This window comes from Carya illinoinensis, chromosome 12 (genome assembly GCF_018687715.1).
Source record: "Carya illinoinensis cultivar Pawnee chromosome 12, C.illinoinensisPawnee_v1, whole genome shotgun sequence".
NCBI classification, from domain to species: Eukaryota; Viridiplantae; Streptophyta; class Magnoliopsida; order Fagales; family Juglandaceae; genus Carya; species Carya illinoinensis.
Genome location: NC_056763.1, coordinates 18,667,020 through 18,687,192, shown reverse-complemented (window position 1 = coordinate 18,687,192; position 20,173 = coordinate 18,667,020). Strand labels below are relative to the sequence as shown.

Sequence of the window (20,173 nt, the reverse complement as noted above, 5' to 3'; positions counted from 1 at the left end):
TCTGGGAAACTAGTTTAGTTCCCAGGTAAGTGTTTTGCTACCTTAAATAATAACTTGCAGTTCAACAATGTTGTTGCTTTTCTGGGTATCTCGGCAATAATTTGAGCTTTTACTTTTGGTCCATTGTTTCTTCTAAATCCCTCTGTCTCCCCTTCTTTATGGATTAATTTACTATGCATCCTCACACTTTTGGTTCATTTCTGTTTAGGCGTAGAGTTGAGTTAAGTTCTTTATGAATAGTAACGTGTCGAGATGGTTGAGTGAGTTTTATGAGATCTAAGATACATTTAAATGTGTTTGGATATTAAAATGAGTTTATATATTTATGAAAAGTTGAAAAAGATTATGAATCCCGCATGTAAATAAGTATTAAGTTGAAAAATATTGTGAATCTCACGTGTAAAGAAGTTTTGAGTTAAAATGAATTTAGTGATGTGAGAGTTGAATACTTAAATATTAGACTCACCTTAAAATTATACTAAACTAAATGAATCTCATTTACAAAATTTCAAACTGAACCTTATCATAGTTTACTTGTTAAAGCTAGCCTCAGCTTGATTGATGAGTTTCAATGGATAATATGAGTATTAACTGATTGCAACAAGAAATACAATTTCATTTAGCGGGATTGTGATAACTAGAATTTGTCTTTAAAAGTGCGAAACAGATAAGATGATAAAGTAGCTAATACTCTTTATTTTCATTTAAATGATGTCATTATTCGGCTTGTTAACATAAATGAAAATATTGTGATCAATCTTGATCTCATTTTATCCAAATATGAATACTCCATCAACGTACATCTCCTAGTCCTAGGTTTTGTTGTTAAAGTGTGAAATAGACACATAATAAACTAGCGAATGATTTTATGTCAATTAGCATTATTTGGATGAGTTTTGCTATATACAAGCAAAGTCGCGTACTAATCTACATACCAATACTGATTCCTTCATACTTAAAATTTTAATTAGCACTATTTTCAATAAAATCTACTTTTTGACCAATCACAATAGATTGGTGCACATATTAGTGCACAATTGTGCTTGCAACTAGATTTTTCCTATTTGAATTCGAAACATTCTTATCTCATCTCATCTTATTATTACAGCTTTCTTAAATGTTTATATAAAATATAATAAATAATTCAATTTTTTAAAATTTCAAAATAATAATAACAATATTTTATTCAACTCATTTAAAACTATCTCATCTCACTTTTAAATTCAAATCGGGAAATTTGTGATATCATCATGATGATCAATCTTGAAATTTTTTTTCCTTCTCTTTTCAAAATTCAATTGAAAGCTAAATGCATGAATATTGTGAGATAAATCATGACCCAAATATGAATATTCCACCACCTAATTGCAATAAGAACTATAATTTTTGGAAAATGTTTGGGCCATTGAGAGGTATTATTAGAAGTACATTAGTTTTTCTTTATATGTACAATTACATTTCTGCCCTTGTATTTTAGTACATATAAATACTTCCTTTTGATTGTAAATCATTCACCGAAAGTAATACAACACGAGTGAATTTCTGCCCAAATCTTTCTCTCTGTTTTCTACTTGTTCATCAACTTGATCATCAATCCATGGCAGAACTCCAGTTTTGTCATGGTATCAGAGCATAAACCGCTGCTCTATGAGATTTGTCATGGATTCTGATTCATCTGATTCTGATTCTGATTCTTCTATTCTTCCTGCTTCTCTCGATAACCCCTCAAACCCTTATTTCTTACACCATAGAGAAAATCCTGGTGTTATACTTGTTACCGATCGTTTAAATGGTGATAATTACCATTCTTGGTCACGGTCCATGTCCAAAGCCATCAGTGCGAAGAACAAGACTGGATTTATCACTGGAATTCACAAAAAGCCGAAGTCTGAAATAGATCCACTCTATTTGCCATGGATTCGGTGTAATGACATGGTAGTTTCATGGATCCTCAATTCTGTGACAAAGAACATTGGATCCAGCATTCTCTACATTGATAATGCCTCCGATATATGGAAAGACTTGCAAGACCGCTTCTCACAAGGTAATCGTCCACGAATTTTTCAATTACGTAAGGCGATTAGTTCATTAAAGCAAGATCAGAAGTCTGTGAGTGATTATTACACTGAATTGAAATCTTTTTGGGATGAGCTAGCAAATTATAGGCGATTGCCACAATGTTCTGTTGAAACCCTAAGGTTTTTTGAAGAAATTCAACAAGAGGAGTATGTAATGCAGTTTTTGATAGGACTAAGTGACTCTTTTAATAGTATTCGAAGTCAGATACTATTAATTGATCCTTTTCCTTCTATGAACAAAGTCATATCCTTGGTATTATAAAAAGAGAAGCAGAGAGAGATTACTTTGGAGACTTCTGTCCCTAGTCTTGAATCGGTTGCTGCTTTGACAGCAAAGCCTATGAAAATTGGTACTAATGCTTCTAAACAAACCAATTTTCGAAAAGATAAACCTGTGTGTAGTCATTGTGGATACACAGGTCACACTTCTGAAAAGTGTTATAAGATTCATGGTTTTCCTCCTGGTTTTAAATCTAAAAGAGGAAATAATGTTTCAGCCTATCAATCTTATTCATCCATAGGTAAATCAAATGATGATGCTCCAAAGTTCTCTTTATCTTAAGATCAATATCAGCAACTACTTGCCATGCTCAAACCACAATCTACTTCATCATCAGTGAATCAAGCCAGCTTTGGCATTTTACCAACTCCACAGCCACTTTCCACTGATAATTTTGCAGGTAATCTCGTGCCTTGGATAATTGACATTGGAGCAACAGACCATATGGTTAGCTCCATTGATCAATTTTCTTCCATAACTTCTAATCTCTCTTCTGTTGTCAAATTACCAAATGGCCATTCAATTCTCGTTACACATACTGGTACTATCCAACTACTAGACAACTTGACTTTGTACAATGTCCTTTGTGTTCCTGATTTTTCCTCCAATTTAATTTCTGCCAGTAAATTAACCCGTGACCATTCATGCTGCCTTATTTTTGTTTCCAATCTTTGTTTCATTCAGGACTTGCCTACATGGAAAACGATTGGGATGACTGAGGAGAAGGCTGGCCTCTTTTACTTAAAGCAAAGTTCTTTGGTTGGTTGTTCTATTTCTTGTCTTTCAATAAATCAGAATGTTAGTCTATGGCATTATAGGTTAGGTCATATTTCTTTTTCCAAATTGAAATTGCTTAGCAGTAGTGTTTCAGATTTACACATATCAAAATCCAATAATTCTTGTACTTGTACAATCTGTCCTTTAGCTAAACAAAAAGGTTTACCTTTTCCTTCTAGTGAATCAAATTCAGTTTATCCATTTGAATTGATTCACTATGATTTGTGGGGACCATTTTCTGTTTCTATTTTAGATGGTTCAAAATATTTTCTTACAATTGTAGATGATTACTCTAAAACTACTTGGGTATATCTTCTACAACATAAATCCCAAATCAAAAGGAAGTATTTATATGTGCTAAAATACAAGGGCAGAAATGTAATTATACATATAAAGAAAAACTAATGTATTTCTAATAAGAGGTGATCTCGAGACATTTATTTTATTTTTTTATTTAATAATTAAATAAGTATTTTTTAATGATGTCAATTTTTTAAGAAATATTTAAAAAAATAAAAATATGTATAAAAAAAGGGCCAAATGGCTTTTTGGAGAGAATTTCTTAGGTTACTTGCCTACACTCTAGGTTGGTGTAACACGATCCATAATTTTTTTTGGCAGGTTTGTTATCAACTAGATTTTGTCGTTAAACGGTTAAAACTTAAATTTTGATGCCATCATTCCGCTTACTAATATAAATGAAGGAATATTAGTCTTAATCTCAATTTGTCCAAATATAAATATTCATTTTACTATTTTATAGTTCATTTTAAATCAATCGACGTGATTATGTTATTTTCCTAAAAATAATTTGAAGTTTACATAATTATCCATATTTTAATTAAAGTTATAGAATAGTTATAGGTTTAACATTTTCATTCCACCAATTGGTTGAAAGAGAATTTAAATTTTATTTGGTTAGATTATTATCTCCTATATGTGATATCATCATTCTTCTTATCACTTTAAAAAATATTTAAATTATCATGCATTTGTTTGTGCAAGTCTTGCTAACGCCTGGTTTGGATAGTAACAACCTATCATCTTATCTTATGTCATATTAATATTTAAATATCATAAATATAAATATTTTTAAATTTTAAATTTTAAATTTTTTATTAAATCATTAAAACTTTTCAAATTTTTAAACAAAATAAAAATAAAAATTTAATTTTTTCTAATCCCAAAATAAAATAATATTAAATAATTATATTATAACGATAATTTAACTTTATAATATTTTTATTCAACGTTTTCATTTCTCAAAACTCCATAAACCATATTAATTCAAATCATTTTATTACTATTTACAGATTAACTCATCTCGTCTCACTATCATGCTCAAGAGATCACGGTTCTATCCCTTTTTTTTTCTATTTGGTAAAAGATTGTGTCACTTATTATCCATCTGGTTTTACATGATTTGCATGAATTAAGAAAAATATTCTCTGTTTTTAGAGTAATGAATAAAGAGAAAATACTCTAACTAAAAAGAGAATACATAAAAATAAATCTATAAATTGATGTAACATGATACAATATGTTAATATAAAATCACGTCAATTTATAAATTTATTTTTATATAATTTCAATAACACTCTTGAATGAACAAGACATAAAGGTAAAGGGCATAACATATCTAAATTCTAGGGTCCAAATCTTTGGACCTCTAGTTTGATTTCTGTTTGGCTACTAAGATTTTTTAGACGAGAATTTTAAGTTTTAAAATTAAATATTAAAATATTATATTTTAATATTATTATATTAAAATTTAAAAAAATTAAATTATTTATTATATTTTATATAAAAATTTAAAAAAATTATAAAAATAAAATAAAAATTTTATATTTGAAATAAAAATTTCTTAAAATCCTTTCAGCACTTTGAAAAAGAAAAATTTTGAATTCAAAAACTGCGGCCATGTAAGTACGTTTATGAGAGCTCAGTCATGGTGATCTCTAAAGAGTTTTGACCAAACCAAGACCTGACACCTCGTCAGCCTCAAGGTTTGGTTTTAATTTTGAGCCTTAGATGTCTCTTCTTGCTATGCATTTAAGGTAGGTCAGTCTCTGCACCTTGCAAAAAGTGGTCTCTGTTTTCATTGAGTGTGCACACACTTGGGAAGATGGTCCCTGTCAACTTGCACAGCATGGCCAATCCCATTCAAGTGGGCATTTGTCAGATGATGAGTATCTCTATCATTTCTATTATATTTTTCTAGATTTGTTCGTGTCACTTTTGTTAGTGTACAAAACAAATCATTCTATCGGAATTTTATTTACAAATTGGTGCAGATAACATACAATAAAATATTTATATAGAATAATTTAATTTTTTTAAATTAAAATTTAAATTTTAAAAATCAAATATTATCATTAAAATAATATAAATTATATACTTTATAAATTAATTAAGAATAGAATAATTTCAACTGTCAACAAATAATTATTTCCTTATTCTTATTTCTTTTGTATGTAATCATGGTTACAATGATATGTCATGGACTGGAGCATGGGTGGCTGTGCAGTCATTGGTGGGAGCTCTTTATTTATATTTTTGTTAGTTTATTTTGTGTATTTTTTATATTTATTTTTTTAAAAAATATTTATAATATTATTTAAAAAATATTTATGTAATTATTAAATTCAAAAAGAATAAAAATTACAGCAGCAGCCCAGCGGAGGGAAGGTTATCATTCTACACATTTTAAAATGAAATGGTCCATATGAAGTTGACAAGATGGACAATCACATTGAAGAGGCCTGATCTCACATTGAAGTGGGCATATGTCATATTAAAAGGTCTGCATGATTGACATGTGTCATTGCAAGACATTTATGTTTGTATTCTTTTAAGAATGACACAATCTCTCACCAAGTCTACATCTTTATTATAAAAAGAATCTATTTAACTGAAATATGTTGTTTTAATAAAAATTTATTATTTTAACATTAGTTTCATTATTTTCGTTAAAGTTAACTCTCTTTATTAAATTTGTCTAAATTTATTTATTATCTTTATTTTAATTTCTTCTATTTTTTATGTCTTCTCTTTAATTTCATTCAATAGTTTCTTTCTCTAAAAATAAATTTATCTAGTACAGCACATGACCCAAGGTAAAATTTGTCCAAATCTACAACGATATCAATAAAAAACATTCAAATCTATCATGATACCCACCGCACACAAATCTTTTAAAAATTTTGAAAAAATTTTTGAGAAGCACAACAATGGTGGGGTGGTTTAGGCTGTGAGGGAAAGAGAAAAATGGGCATTGGCTAGGAAAGAAAGGTATGGCCAAGAGATGGAAGTATGGTGTGCTTGTGGGTGACGACGAGCAGCTATTGATGGCGGATTTGAGGGAGGAAAGAGAGAAAAGAGATGTAAAGAGAGAGATCATCCGTGCGAGGGAAAAAAAAAGGGCTACGGGTCTCAGACTGAAGGAGGAGGAAGGGCTCGATGGTGGAATAAATGAGTGAATGAAGAGAGAGAGATCGACATAAAGGAGAACTGCTCACCGAGAGAAATAAATGTGACGAAGGCTTGGCCTGGGATGATGCAACTGAACGACAGCGAAGAAGCACTAAGAAAGAAACGTCGAGTAGCCTCCGTTGAGAGCAATGACTTATTGGGCAAGTTTAGCTCACGGTGGAGTGTCTCGACAGTGAGGGGTGTGGAGGAGAGCAAGGAGATCGTGGCCACGACGAGGCTGTGACTAGTGGATTACGGTGGACTTGCTGGCAGTGACTGATCTAAGAAGATAGAGAGAGAGAGAGAGAGAGAGAGAGAGAGAGAGAGAGAGAGAGAGAGAGAGAGAGAGAGGGTGCAGTTTGTGAAGGGTTATCCTATAACGGATTTATAATTTTTTATATACAATGGAAACAATTTGTTTATAATTTTTTATATATAATGGAAACAATTTGTTGAGGAGATAGGTTTATGAGATAGATTCAATCTGTTTACAAATTACTTAGTTTATCTTGGATCGGTTCTGCTTAGCTACTGAGAATTCTCAGATGAGAATTTTGAGTTTTAAGATTAAATATTAAAATATTATATTTTAATATTATTATTGTATTGGGATTTGAAAAAGTTAAGAAAAAGTTAAATTGTTTATTATATTTTATATGAGGATTTGAGAAAGTTGTAATGATGAAATGAGAATTTTATATTTGAGATGAAAATTTCTTGTAGCCAAACACAACCTAAATTTTAGAAGACAATATTTTCATTCAACGAAGAGTTTAGAATTGATTTCATAAACGTTAGTCGATTTCGTTGATGTATTATTATAGTTACGATAGAAATAAAATCATAATGTTGCGTTTGGTTCTCTAGAAGCTAAACTTACAAAATTTGGAATTATCGGATTTATGGTTTGTTGGGTTTTTTCTCTTAATCAATAGTTAAATTATAGTTTATTCATATTTTGTTACCTTCTTATTTGCACATTGAATATATGAAAGATTAATCTGCTATTCAAAATTTATTTTATAGGAGCATTGACCATATGTTAAAAGTATTGCGGAGAAATTATCAAAAATATTTTGGAAGATTCAAGTTTAGATAGATCCAGAAAAACTGAAGGAGAAAAAAATATAATCATTTTAATGTTCTCTTTATTGAAATAATGTAATATGATAAAAATGTTAGATCGTTATCTTAGAATTAGAATGATCTCAAACAGCTTTCATAAAATTATCGACGGTATTTATTTATAAGATCAGACTATAGATTCTATTAATGCTCTTCTTTTATAATATATCATAATGTGTAATTATTTATTAATTACATAAATATTACATCGTTAGTTATTTAATTAACTAAAAACATTACGTCTTTATTGATAAAAAATTAGTTCTTAACAAAAAAATAAATAAATATAAACAATGCAACATTATACATTGCTTTCACCTAGTGTGTGTATATATATATATATATATTTGGGTATACGAGGCTTTTATATTTGTTCATGTCACTCTGTTATTTCTCATATAATACGGTCATGCACAACTAATATTTACTGACAAGACCTTATTGCCAATATTAGGTAATAGGTGACTCGTATTATTTTACGTCAAGTTTATATTTACCAAACTGCCATTCAAAAAATTATTTTTATAAAATTAATATTATGTCGTCTGAATTTATTTTTTCAATTTAACCGTTCATATATTTTTTTAATAATTAAAGAAGTAATTATTAATTTATTTATATTTTTTTAAATATAAAATATTTAAAAAAAATATAATTAACATTATTAGACATATTGTCAAAACTGAACGACATGATAACAGTATTTTTTTTAAAATTTGTCATTTATTTTTTTATCATATCATGATATGATATCAGATGATAAATTTATAAATAAAATATAATAAATAATCTATAATAATCTAATATCAAATTATAAAATAAAAAATTAAAATTAAAATTAAAATTAAAAGCTTCCGCGAAAATCAACTTTAGTTAAAATGACATATAAGAGTATAAGTGTTTACTGTAAAATATTAGTTTTTAAGATAATATGGTCTCTATTTTCAAGTGAAATTGATAGCACCAATCCATTGAATGGTCTCTATAAAGTTTGATAGCATGGCCAATCACATTAAAGTGGCCATTGATAAGGCCCGAATGACTCTCATATCAAACTACAGTATAATATATAAATTTACGAGCGATCACGATAGTTTAGATATATTTTATAATAAAATAATTTTATTTAATTCATCTCATTTTAATTCATCTCATCTCATCTAATTATTATAATTTTTATAAACTTTAATACAAAATATAATAAATAATTTAATTTTTTTAAATTTCAAAATAAAAATAATATTATAACAATATTTTATTCAACATTTAACTTCTTATTATCTAATCTGATCTCATCCCATTTCATCTTATTTTAACTTACTATGCAAATTTGCAAATGATGAGAAAGTTTATATTTCTAGAAATGACATAAATAATGATATCCAAAAGGAAAAATATAGTTGCAAGTATAATTGTGTACTAATTTGTGCACTAATGTGATGTGATTGGTCAAAAAATAGATTTTATTAAAAACAGTGTTAATTTAAATTTTAAATGTGAATGAATCAGTATTGGTATATAGATTAATATGCGACTGTGTTTGTATATAACAAAACTATATCCAAAAAGCAAGTGACTATAATTTTTTATTTATTTTTTCATTTTGTGGACTATTCATGGAGATTGCACTGACCGAGCTTTTACATTCTTAGAGTACTCTCAATGGTTTATGTATAATACAAAAAATGTAAAATATTTAAAGAAATGTTCATAAAATGAGCTTCATTCGATTAGGTAAAAGTTTTTATAAAATACAAGTTGCTACAGTAACTAGCTAAATGTAGCGGGTATTGTTTATCTTTCAAATAATTTTGTAATTATTTATACTTCATTTACTCTCTCATTTCATTTTACTTTTTTTACATTTCAATGCAAATTCTTTTTATTGTTCATCATTTAAAACACCTCTATATTTTTTTTCTAAAAAAATCTTGGAAATATTATTTATCTAATTTTTTCATATTTGATTTTTATTTAACTTATATAATTTTATTTTGTGTTCATAGGATTGAATTATATTATATTATATATAATAATATATTGTAAATATAAAAAGAATATGGATATTACAAATTTATTGGTAGAAAGGAAATGTTTTAAAAAAATAAGAAATATTATTTAAATGATATGAAGAAAAAATAGATAAGCTGATGTATGACCTATTGTAAAAATTAGTATGTAAAATAGAAAAAATGAGTTTTGGTGGTATATTTTGAAGAATAAGATGAATCAACCATTGTGAGTGCTCTTAAAATCCTATTGATTTGGCCAAATGAGAAAGATGGCTAAAATTTGGATAATCTACCAAAAAGACCCCACATTGGGTTGGGCATATCTAAAATAATTTGGATTTCAATTATAGCCTAGTGCTTGGCAAAAATAGAAAACTATTGTTAATTCATCAAATATTAAAAAATTAATTTCTCACTCCAAGCAAATATTAAAATACTAGTTTCTCACTCAAAGAAAAAATACTATTTGGTTAATAATTAAGAAATTTCGATGAGTTAATATTTTTTGTTACTAGCATTAAATGATAATTGAAAATATGATTTTTAATATTAATTTAATTAGAATATAATTATTATTAACATTTAATTGGTAGAACTACTCAATTTGATAAAAATTAAATTAAATTAAAAATATTATTATATTAAAAATATTTTATTATTGTATAGATAGTGAATGGATAATCCAATGTAGAGATTGAATTTAAATGGAATGAACAAATGAAAAAAATGTGACTTCGGCTAAGTTTTGAAGATGCATTTAGTCAAGCCAATGAGTAGTTACCGATGTGTGGTTTTTTTAAAAATAATTTTTAAATTTTTAAAAAAGATATAAATTTACTAAAAAATATTTCTTTAGTCGCTAAATTAAAAAAATGGATACAAGATGTCGGTGGACATCTCATAGGAGGAGTGTTTTCCTTTAAATTTATTCATGTAATGTGTCTCATGCAATACTGTCATGTTCGAGCTTGATATTTAATGACACGACCTTGTCATCCAGAAAAGGTGACTTGCATTATTTATGTCAAGTTGATTTAACTAAACAACAACTGTCCAAAGATTAATCTTTGAAGAATTCCTTTCCTTCTCTCAAGGGTAAGGTGGTGGTCCTTTCCTTCTTTGAAGGGTAAGGTGGGAGTTTGAGAAGTGATTTCAACAACATTTTCAGAAGATCAGGAGTATACTGAGAATAGCATGGCAGATGAATTGGAACGATTGTGGGAAGGATTTACTCTCACAGAGAAAGAAAAATATGAAGTTTATTTATCAGAAAAAGCAACTAGAAGGTCCAAACAAAGAGGTAAAAGATGTCTCATAATTCTCATCTTTATGGATAAGAGCATAAATAAAGAAGCATTCAAAGCAACCATAACCAAGATATGGAATCCTGAAGGTTGGATAGTTTTCAACGAGGTGGGGCACAATCGGATGCTTACAGAATTTCAGAAGGATGTTGACATAGACTTGAGTACTTGCTGGCAGACCTTGGTCTTTTGACAAGCATTTGATTTGTATACAAGAGTTTGACAGTTACTCTCCTCCTAATGAGATTAATTTCACTCATGAACCTTTTTGGATCTAGCTCCATAACATGCTTTTGGCTGCCATGACTAGAGGAGGAGGGAAAAGTATAGGCTCAATAGTAGGGGAAGTGATAACAATAGATACTGATGGGGAGGGAATTGCTTGGAGAAAATTTTTACGAATCAGAGTTAAACTCGATATTGCGAAACCGTTTGCTTGAGACAGATTGCTAAGAATTGATGGTAGGCAAAGATGGATAGATTTCAAATATGAAAAAGGCTGTCAATAATTTGTTTTCAGTGTGGTGTAACAAAGCACCCAGATAGGGTATGTCCAATGGGAAAAGATAGGAATCATCCACATGAGACAAGCAGTGCACAATATGGCTAGTGGTTAAGGACATCACTAGTTAATTCAAAGGGATTTGGTTGTAGAAAATATGGGGGAAGAGCGGACAAAGCACAGGCCAATCCACTATCTATGAGCATGATTGAAGAGAGTCAGGAAAAGGCCACAATTATACATAAAGTAGATAAATCTTTTCAGCTGAAGGAAAACAGTAATAATTCTCACATCTTACCAGCTGTTGTAGAATTGCCAATGAGTCAGGAAGTAACCAGATGGATAAGAATCCAGTGATTGAGACCATAACCAATACTGAGTTATCTAATGCAGAGAAAAGGCCTTTCCAACAACTGAAGGAACAACAAACTCATGATCCATTGGGACCAAATGTGAGTCCAGGCAGCATATCTTTGATGCACATCACATCTCCTGCATTAACTCTGTAAGTTCCTCTGACCATGCCAATAAATATATATCTTGAATTGTTCAAAGCACTATTAAGAAACTAGGGTGGAAAAGAGAGCAGAGGGTTTCAGCAGGTAGTTGCCACTGATTTGCTCGGGAAGGGTATAAAAATTGCAAACTGCCAAGACTAAAAAGAGGGAGGTCTCTAAATGATAGCCTTGATCTGGATACTCGGTTAAAAAATCCAGAACTGAGCTCGATCCTAAAAGGAGCATAACTCAGGAGAACTCAGCAGCCTCCACCAGCAACAATAAAGTGCTTAAGCTGGAACTGTTGAAGGTTTGGAACCCTCAAACAATTAAAGAACTTCACTCAATAGTGAAGACTAGGCCCGGTTTGGTTAGCCAGCTCAAATGAGAACATCTCGGCTGGAGTTGAACCGTACAGTAGTTTTGACTATCCAAACTCAATATTTCATCTCTTAAGTTTTGAAAACATCCACTTAAATGAACAGTAAAAACTGACATGAACAGTGCGTGAACAATACATGAATAGTGCACAATTCGGGTACTATCTCATCTTTTTCAAATCCCAAAAAGTAAAAACTATCTCATCCTATCTCACTATCCAAACACTTTTTTTTTACAAACTATTTCATCGTATCTTAATTAAAAAATTACACTACTATTCAAAATATCTCATTTGAGCTGTGTAACCAAACAAAGCCTAATTGTCCCAACATAGTGTTTTGAATGGAAACCAAAAGTAGAAGGGAGAAAGCTGAAAGAATTAGAAACCAGACTGGTTATGATAGAAGTTTTGTAGTAGATTGTAAAGGGTACAGTGGTCGATTAGCAATGTTATGGAAATCCACCAATTCATCTGAATTGGATTCCTACACAAGTAGTCATATATCAGTTAATATTACTGATACTGTCAATGATAAAAAATGGATTCTGACTAGCTTTTATGGACATCCTATCATTGCAAAAGGCAAGGAAGTTGGCAGCTGCTTGGGGAATTAAAACCCTCGGACAAGAGGGCATGGTTGTGTTTCAACGAGATTTTATAACAACATGAGAAGTATGGAGGAGCAGCCAGGCCATATGCTCAGATGGAAGCTTTTAGAGAAGCTATGGAGGACAGTGATTTGGGTTACCAAGAAGATAAATACATATGGTCCAATAATCGAGAAGGGTCTGATTTTACCTAAGAAAGGATTGATAGAGCTCTAGGAAATCCTCAATGCAGCCGTTCAAAATTCCAAAAAGATTCAAGCATTTCATGTGGGCTTCATAATCATTTCACGTTGTACAATATATATACTTACAATAAAACAAAGTTTTTTTTTTTTTATGAAAAATTCTTAGTTTACAAAAAAATCTTGCAAAAATAAATTTATAAATTGATGTGAGATAATATGATACGTTATACTATAACTCTTTTTTATTGTAAAGCATATATAACATACCACAGTAAAGCATGGCAGTTTGTAAAATCTCTTTGTAGGTCTAACACTCTTTCTCTTTCTATCACCACCTGGAATGACACCTTTATAATTGCAAGTTTTAAACATGTGATGTGGGACAAACAGTCCTAGTAACCAAGATCAAAGCTTGTAAAATAGATGTATATTTTCAAGCATTATATATAAGTGCTATTTGTTGGTAGCCTTCATGCCACATCCTAGCAACTCATATTGCCTGGATGATATGACACCATTAACAAGAAGAGGAAACCTTTTGGAATTCATAAATGGTCCTTTCATGTCAACAAACAATAGTATGATTCTCAAAGTTTGAGAGTACTCGGAACATATATAGGAACAGAAAACATGAGCATGTACATTAAACAGAATTTACATTCACATGTACATCATAAGCATATATAAAATGATGTTTTAATGTACATAGGAACTAACAATAATGATACAGAAGACCATGGTAATATCATCTACAGAAACAAATCCAACTAGACATTGCAGGCAACAATATATATATATTATCAGCCAAACCTACCACCATGTGGCCCTACTTCTCCGCTATTCATTAACATATCAAGGACTATGTTAAGGTCTGCAGCTTGTCCAGTCTCTGTCAATTTCCTCACTGTTGCTCTCACCAAGTCCCTCCGGAACCCCATCGCCACAACCTTGTCAACAACATCATCGGTTGTTATTCTGTCTCGAGTCCCACTAGAACCAGTCTCAGCATCCACATTAGAGGCCATGGGTAGTGCATGTGGTAATACTTGGGCCGTTGGCGGTCGTGTTTTGCTGCTCTCGCCACCGAGAACTGGAGGAGATGATGGGCTTTGTGTGGGTTTCATTGTTGAACTGCTGTATTGGGAAGGAGCTCCACCATATGAATGCTCATAAAAAGTTGAATGCCTGGAGGGTGAGCCTGAATATGGATTGCTGGGTGGTTGATCGTGATGCATCTGCTGGGCAGAACCCAAGTAAAATTTTTGGGATGGGGGAGCACTGGCAGGTGCATAGTGGGTAGATGGGTAATATGCTTGGCTATTGCCAAAGGTGAGATGTGGGTGCAATTCATGAGGTGGTTGGGGTAACTGTGAGATTGGTTGAAGTTGGGGTGCCGGGTGATAATGTTGTTGTGGTGCTGAAGATGGTTGCTGAGACTGCTTCATTGGAGGCATAGGGTACTGCTGATGTGTGGATTCTGGAGTAAGCACAGGTGACGAATAGTAAAATTCAGGCCGAGGGAGTAAGGGGATTTGATTCTGGGATAATTGGGTAGGTATCTGTCCAGCCGGTACTGAAGATGTTAGTAATGGTGATGTATTTTGAAAAGGTTGGTTTTGAACAACACTATAAGGAAGAGAAGGAGGTTGCTGTGGACAAGCAACAGGAATTGAAAGTGATTGGTGGCTTTGCTGAGGTACAGATGAGATAACTCCTTGAGGTTGATTACTTTGGAGAGTGCTATTCTGCATTTCCAAGCGCTGGGTATCCTTTGCCATTTTAAGCTTTGCTAGCTGCTGCTGAGCCTCTACTATCTCTTGTTTATCCCTTAAATCTTGAATACCATCTTGAACCTGTAAACAAAAGTATGGGAGTCGGTCCATGACTAGCATTTAACACCTAACCCTGATTCGAATCAGATTATGCAAAAGAATCACAGGGAGTTGTGATTCACAGGAGACACAGTTTATTCGTTTAAAATCTATAACATAAAAAGCTTTTTGTTTTTCTTTGATCATAACAGGAACATCACCATATACAGACCTATTCCTCTAGAGTAAACCACAAATACATGATCCTACCAATCAAACAATCTCTTGATTACAAACCGCATAACATAGATATGTACTAATTCTTTATATTAGATCTATATGATGCAAAATTAAGTAATAGAAGTGAAAACTGATTAATACCGTCAAGAAACAGAGTGAAGAAAGAAAATCAGTTTATTGTATTACTGAAAAATGTAGTGCTGAAACTCAATCTAGCTAAAGGTTACACCATTAACTTTCCTATATAGGCGAGAGGAAGTACATGAAGAATAGAACTAAAACTAACTAATTGAAACCTTACAAACTAATAAAAGCACACGTGCAAAACATGTGAGAAATATAGAGTCTCTCATGCCCCGCCCCGCCCTCCCCCCCCCCCCCCCCCAAAAAAAAAAAAAAAAAAAAAAAAAAACAAAACAAAGATGGTACACCTTGGAGCACACAATACTGGAGCTTTTCTAAGCAGATGGGACAGTCACTGCAATCTTCTGAACTTTGGAAGTTCCTGAATAACCAGCTGCAATTGCCCTATGCAAATCAAGTGCATGAGAACCCAAGAAATCTCACGAAAACTGGTGATAACCATATTGGAATAGAAACTGAAGCTGAAGTTGGATTTTCTCTTTGATGCAGTTAGCAATGAACCAGTAGCATTGGCTCATCTCGTTTGTCATATATTCAAGACATGCTAACTCAATTAGGGATTGAGCTGCCCAAGAATACGGGATGTACACAAAGAGACAACACCTAGTTAAAAAGTAGGGAAGTCATGGAAGCTTAATCCATTGAAATCTATAGCTAGCACCCAAAGGAACAAAATGTTAAAAAAGAGGCATTTAGGTTCATCCATTGTTCTTTCTCAATTTTCAAAATTCTGATCATTCCTTTTTCCTTCCAAATGCACCACAAAAGGCATATAGGAGCCATCTTCTACACAGGTGCAACTTGTGGATGGCAATATAAACCTCTCCAAATTGTAAACAGATCTACCTCTTGGGCATCACCCATGCTAACTCCATTCTGCTGAAGAAGTCATTCCATAGGGCTCTCGCAACATCACAATGGAATAGGAAGTGGTCAACTATTTCCCTGCCCTTCTTGCACATGTAGCACCAATTCCATCACAACAATCCGGTGCTTCCTTAGGTTGTCAATGGTTAAAATCTTCCACAAGGAAGCTGTCCAGGCAAAGAAAGCAAGCTGCTTTTAGTGTCACCTTACTCCTCCATACGCTTTTCCAAGGAAAAGGCGAACTCTCCTAATAAGTGAGGGACTAGTCAAATGAGTTTATAGTGAATTTCCCTTTCTTGGAAGGACACAAAAACATCTTGTCCATACCTCCTCCAGCTCCAAGATCAATAGAGGACCATAAGTTGAAGAAATCAACAAGGGTATCAAACTCCCAATAAAACCATTGTAAGGAGACTTACATTCCACTAAGGAGAAATTCCAATAAATTCCAAAGAGTCAGCCACTAAAGCCTCCCGCACAAGAGCAATCCCAAAGACTGTGGGGAAAGCAACCTTGAGTGCCTGTCCCACACCACAAATCACACCAGAGCTTGATCCTATAACTATCAACCAACTCCAATCTAGTATGTCTAGAGAACATCCCCATAATTTTTTGATTTATTTCCACAAACCCACCATATATGGTCATGAACCTCATTCAAGTAACCCCCCCCCCCCCCCCCCCCCCCCCCCCCCCCCTTCTCTCCTCTCCTCCAAAAAAAAAAAAAAACCACCAAACTTGGAATCAATTACCTCTATCCACAAAGCCTCCCTCTCCTATTGATAACACCACAACCACTTTCCCTAGTTAGAACCCAATTGAATCTGAGCAAGTTTCTCCCAACCCTCCCCAAGAATCAGGGAGCATACCTTGGCCCAATCAAAAATGTGAAATTTGAACTCACACCAGGGAGGAATCATGTTAAAGTTTCTCAATGCGATTAGCCACACTAGAGGACAAAGGAAACAAGAAAAAAATATGTAGGCAAATTGGAAAGAGTGATGTTAATTAAGGTGATCCTTCCACTTTTTGACAAATACATACTCTTCCAACTAGCCAATATCCACTCCATCTTTTCAATCGCACCTTCCCAAGTAGACTAAAGGGATGCTTGGAGAATGAGATGAGGTGACAATTTTGTGAATAGTAGTAAGGTGGTTTGTAAATAGAGATAGTTTGAGTTAAGTATTTATTGGGTTTTGAAAGAGGAGAGAGAAAAAGTTGAATACAAAATATTATAAAGTTAAAAATATTGTTAGAATATAATTTTTAATTTAAGATTTGAAAAAGTTGAATTATTTTTTGTTTTTTATTTGAAAGTTTGGAAAAATTGTAATGATTAGTTTGAAAGTGTTTGCATTTGAATGGTGTTTGAGAAAGAGATGAGATGAGATGGGATGTGATTGAAACTTTTTCCAAACATCCCTTTAAGGGCATGTTTGGCAAACATAAGAATTTCCAAAATTCTCAAAATTTCTCATAACTTCATTTTCAAACATTTCTCAAACACGAAACAATTTTGAATTTCAATTTTTCAAATTTTTCATCTAATCATTACCTAATCATCACTCAAACATAAAAATCAATACAACTTTTACAAGCTTAAAAAAAGAATATTAAAAAATTACATTCAAACAAATTTTTTAACTTTCTCTATTTGCTTTTACAAACTCCAATACAATATTTATTTTCAAATATATTTTTATTCAACTTTTTCTCTCTCATTTTTCCAAAATCCAATAAAACACTTTTACTCAAACCATTTCACTACTATTCACAAAATTTTGAGATACTTTAAGCATTCAAACATGCCCTTGACCTTAAAGGAGGTGCCAAAAGACAAACAAGGGCATTTCATAGGCAGAATTGATATCTTGCAACCCTATATTAGGCAAGAGGGAGGAAGGGGGGAGAATAACCAAGAAATAATTGGTTATCACAAGAAAAATTAGATATACCAAATTGTTGTTAGAATCATCAGAAATCCCTAGGGGTTGGCTCAAGTGGTAAAGGCCTTAGGCTTGGGGGTATGCTCCCCCAGGTCTAAGGTTTAAATCCCCTTGGGTGCAAAACAATCTCTATGGACCATCAGACTCAGGGATTTTCCCCTTGAATTACCCTAGGTGCACTTGCGGGAAACTCCTTGCCGAGGGCCTGTGCACCCCCGGGATTAGTCGGGACACTGTTCGTGAACACCCAGTGCCAATAAAAAATAAAAAAAAAATCATCAGAAAATACTGGGAAACACATGAAATATTGGGTGACTCCAGATAACATTGAGAAATGCCAACACACCATTGGCAAAAGGTCGGAAAATACCAGAATCATACTAGAAAAGACATTAAAAACCAGAACAAAGCTGGAAAAATGCTAAACCAGTAGGAAAATATTCTATGACAGAAATTCTATACATCCAGTGTCCTTGGCTATGCCTATTGGCACTAATAAATTTTTACTTATAAAAGAAACAAATTCTATGCCGGAACCAAACCACTGAGTCAGAAAATATTGAACTGGAAAAAAAACACAACTGAACCACAGTGAAAACTTTGACCTGGCCAAATAAGCCATTGAGCCAGATGAAAAAATTGAGCTGAATAAGACCAAATATTGATCTGATAAGAAAGATTCAAAGCTTCAAGAAAGAATAGAATGAAGACAACAGATAAAAAAAGAAAGCTTGAGAAAAGAAACTTGAAGAAGAAAAGATGCTCAAAATCGCTGTTGCATCTGATCAAACATGAACTGCGTGTAAAAAAAAAAAAAAACCACGTAAAGCCAATCAACCCATGAAAAACTCATGCCAAACTCAACCAGAAACAAAAATTGCAGCAACATAGCCATTTCCAACCCCCTCCAGCAAAGCAACCAAAAGAAATTCCATCACTGAAGATGACGCTCCCGGCCTCATCCAGTTTCTTGCATCACTATATGGATTATTGAAAGTCAAGCTACCTACAGGTTACATCATTGATTCTACTTATAGGCGAGAGGAAGTACATAAAACTAACTAATATAACATACTAACTGAAGCTTAACAAACTAATAACAGCACACGTGAGATATATGCAATCTCTAATAAATCTGAAACTATTAATGGATGAGGAAACCATTTAGAGAGTACTAGTGCTTATGAACTGACATACCCTACCAATAATCCTAAGATTCTCAGTTGAGCTTTTAGATGGTATGCGTATCTTATTGTACGCCCCAGTTAGAGAATTCAGAAAGGATTTGATTTTTAAATACCTCTTTTAGAGTAATTTCTAGCTGTCTCAGCTTCCGATCAGAACTGCTTTGATTTAGTTCGAATGTTTCCTTCAAGTCATCAGTGGAATTCTCTAGTCGGTGCATCCTAGTCTCCAACTGCGAGAGCCTAGCACTGAGACCCTCAACGGCGTGCACCAGATTCTTGATGAACTCCTCCATCATCCTATCGATCACGGAAATCAGTGCCGAGCCATGGGAATCCCCAGCATTATGATTGCTGCCGGCACCGAATTTTTCGAAACCAAAGGAGGAAGTGTGCGACTGAGGCGGAGCGACAGGTCGGATAGGGTGGAATCGGAATACGGGGGAGTGATCGCCATTGTCCTCGTCGTCTTCAGGGTTTGTGGACAACGTCAAGAAATCATCGGATCGGGATCGAGAAAGCTCCATGATTTGCTTGTCCATGAATTCCGACGACCTCATAGATAAGGGGATGATGTTCTGGCAGGTGAGCGAAAGACACTCTTAAATTGTTGTGTTTTCTGACACTCCAAATAGAGGCTTACATTCTCGAAACGAAGAGGAAGTGAAGATATTTCTGGAACTTTAAAAAGAGACAGGAGAACACACAGCTCAGACAGTATCGTCCGGGGACCGTAATCCATAATGTATCTCCAACG

At 32.7% G+C, this 20,173-nt stretch overlaps 1 protein-coding gene across 1 annotated transcript; it reads right to left on the bottom strand.

Annotated features, from left to right (window-relative positions):
• Positions 1–13,860: 13,860 nt before the first annotated feature.
• LOC122290096 (putative uncharacterized protein DDB_G0294196) lies at positions 13,861–20,173 on the bottom strand. Its single transcript, XM_043097631.1, has 2 exons — positions 19,533–20,173; positions 13,861–15,074 (listed from the first exon to the last, which is right to left on the bottom strand). The coding sequence occupies exons 1-2, from the start codon at positions 19,974–19,976 to the stop codon at positions 14,022–14,024; spliced, it is 1,497 nt and encodes a 498-aa protein (XP_042953565.1). The 5' UTR covers positions 19,977–20,173; the 3' UTR covers positions 13,861–14,021.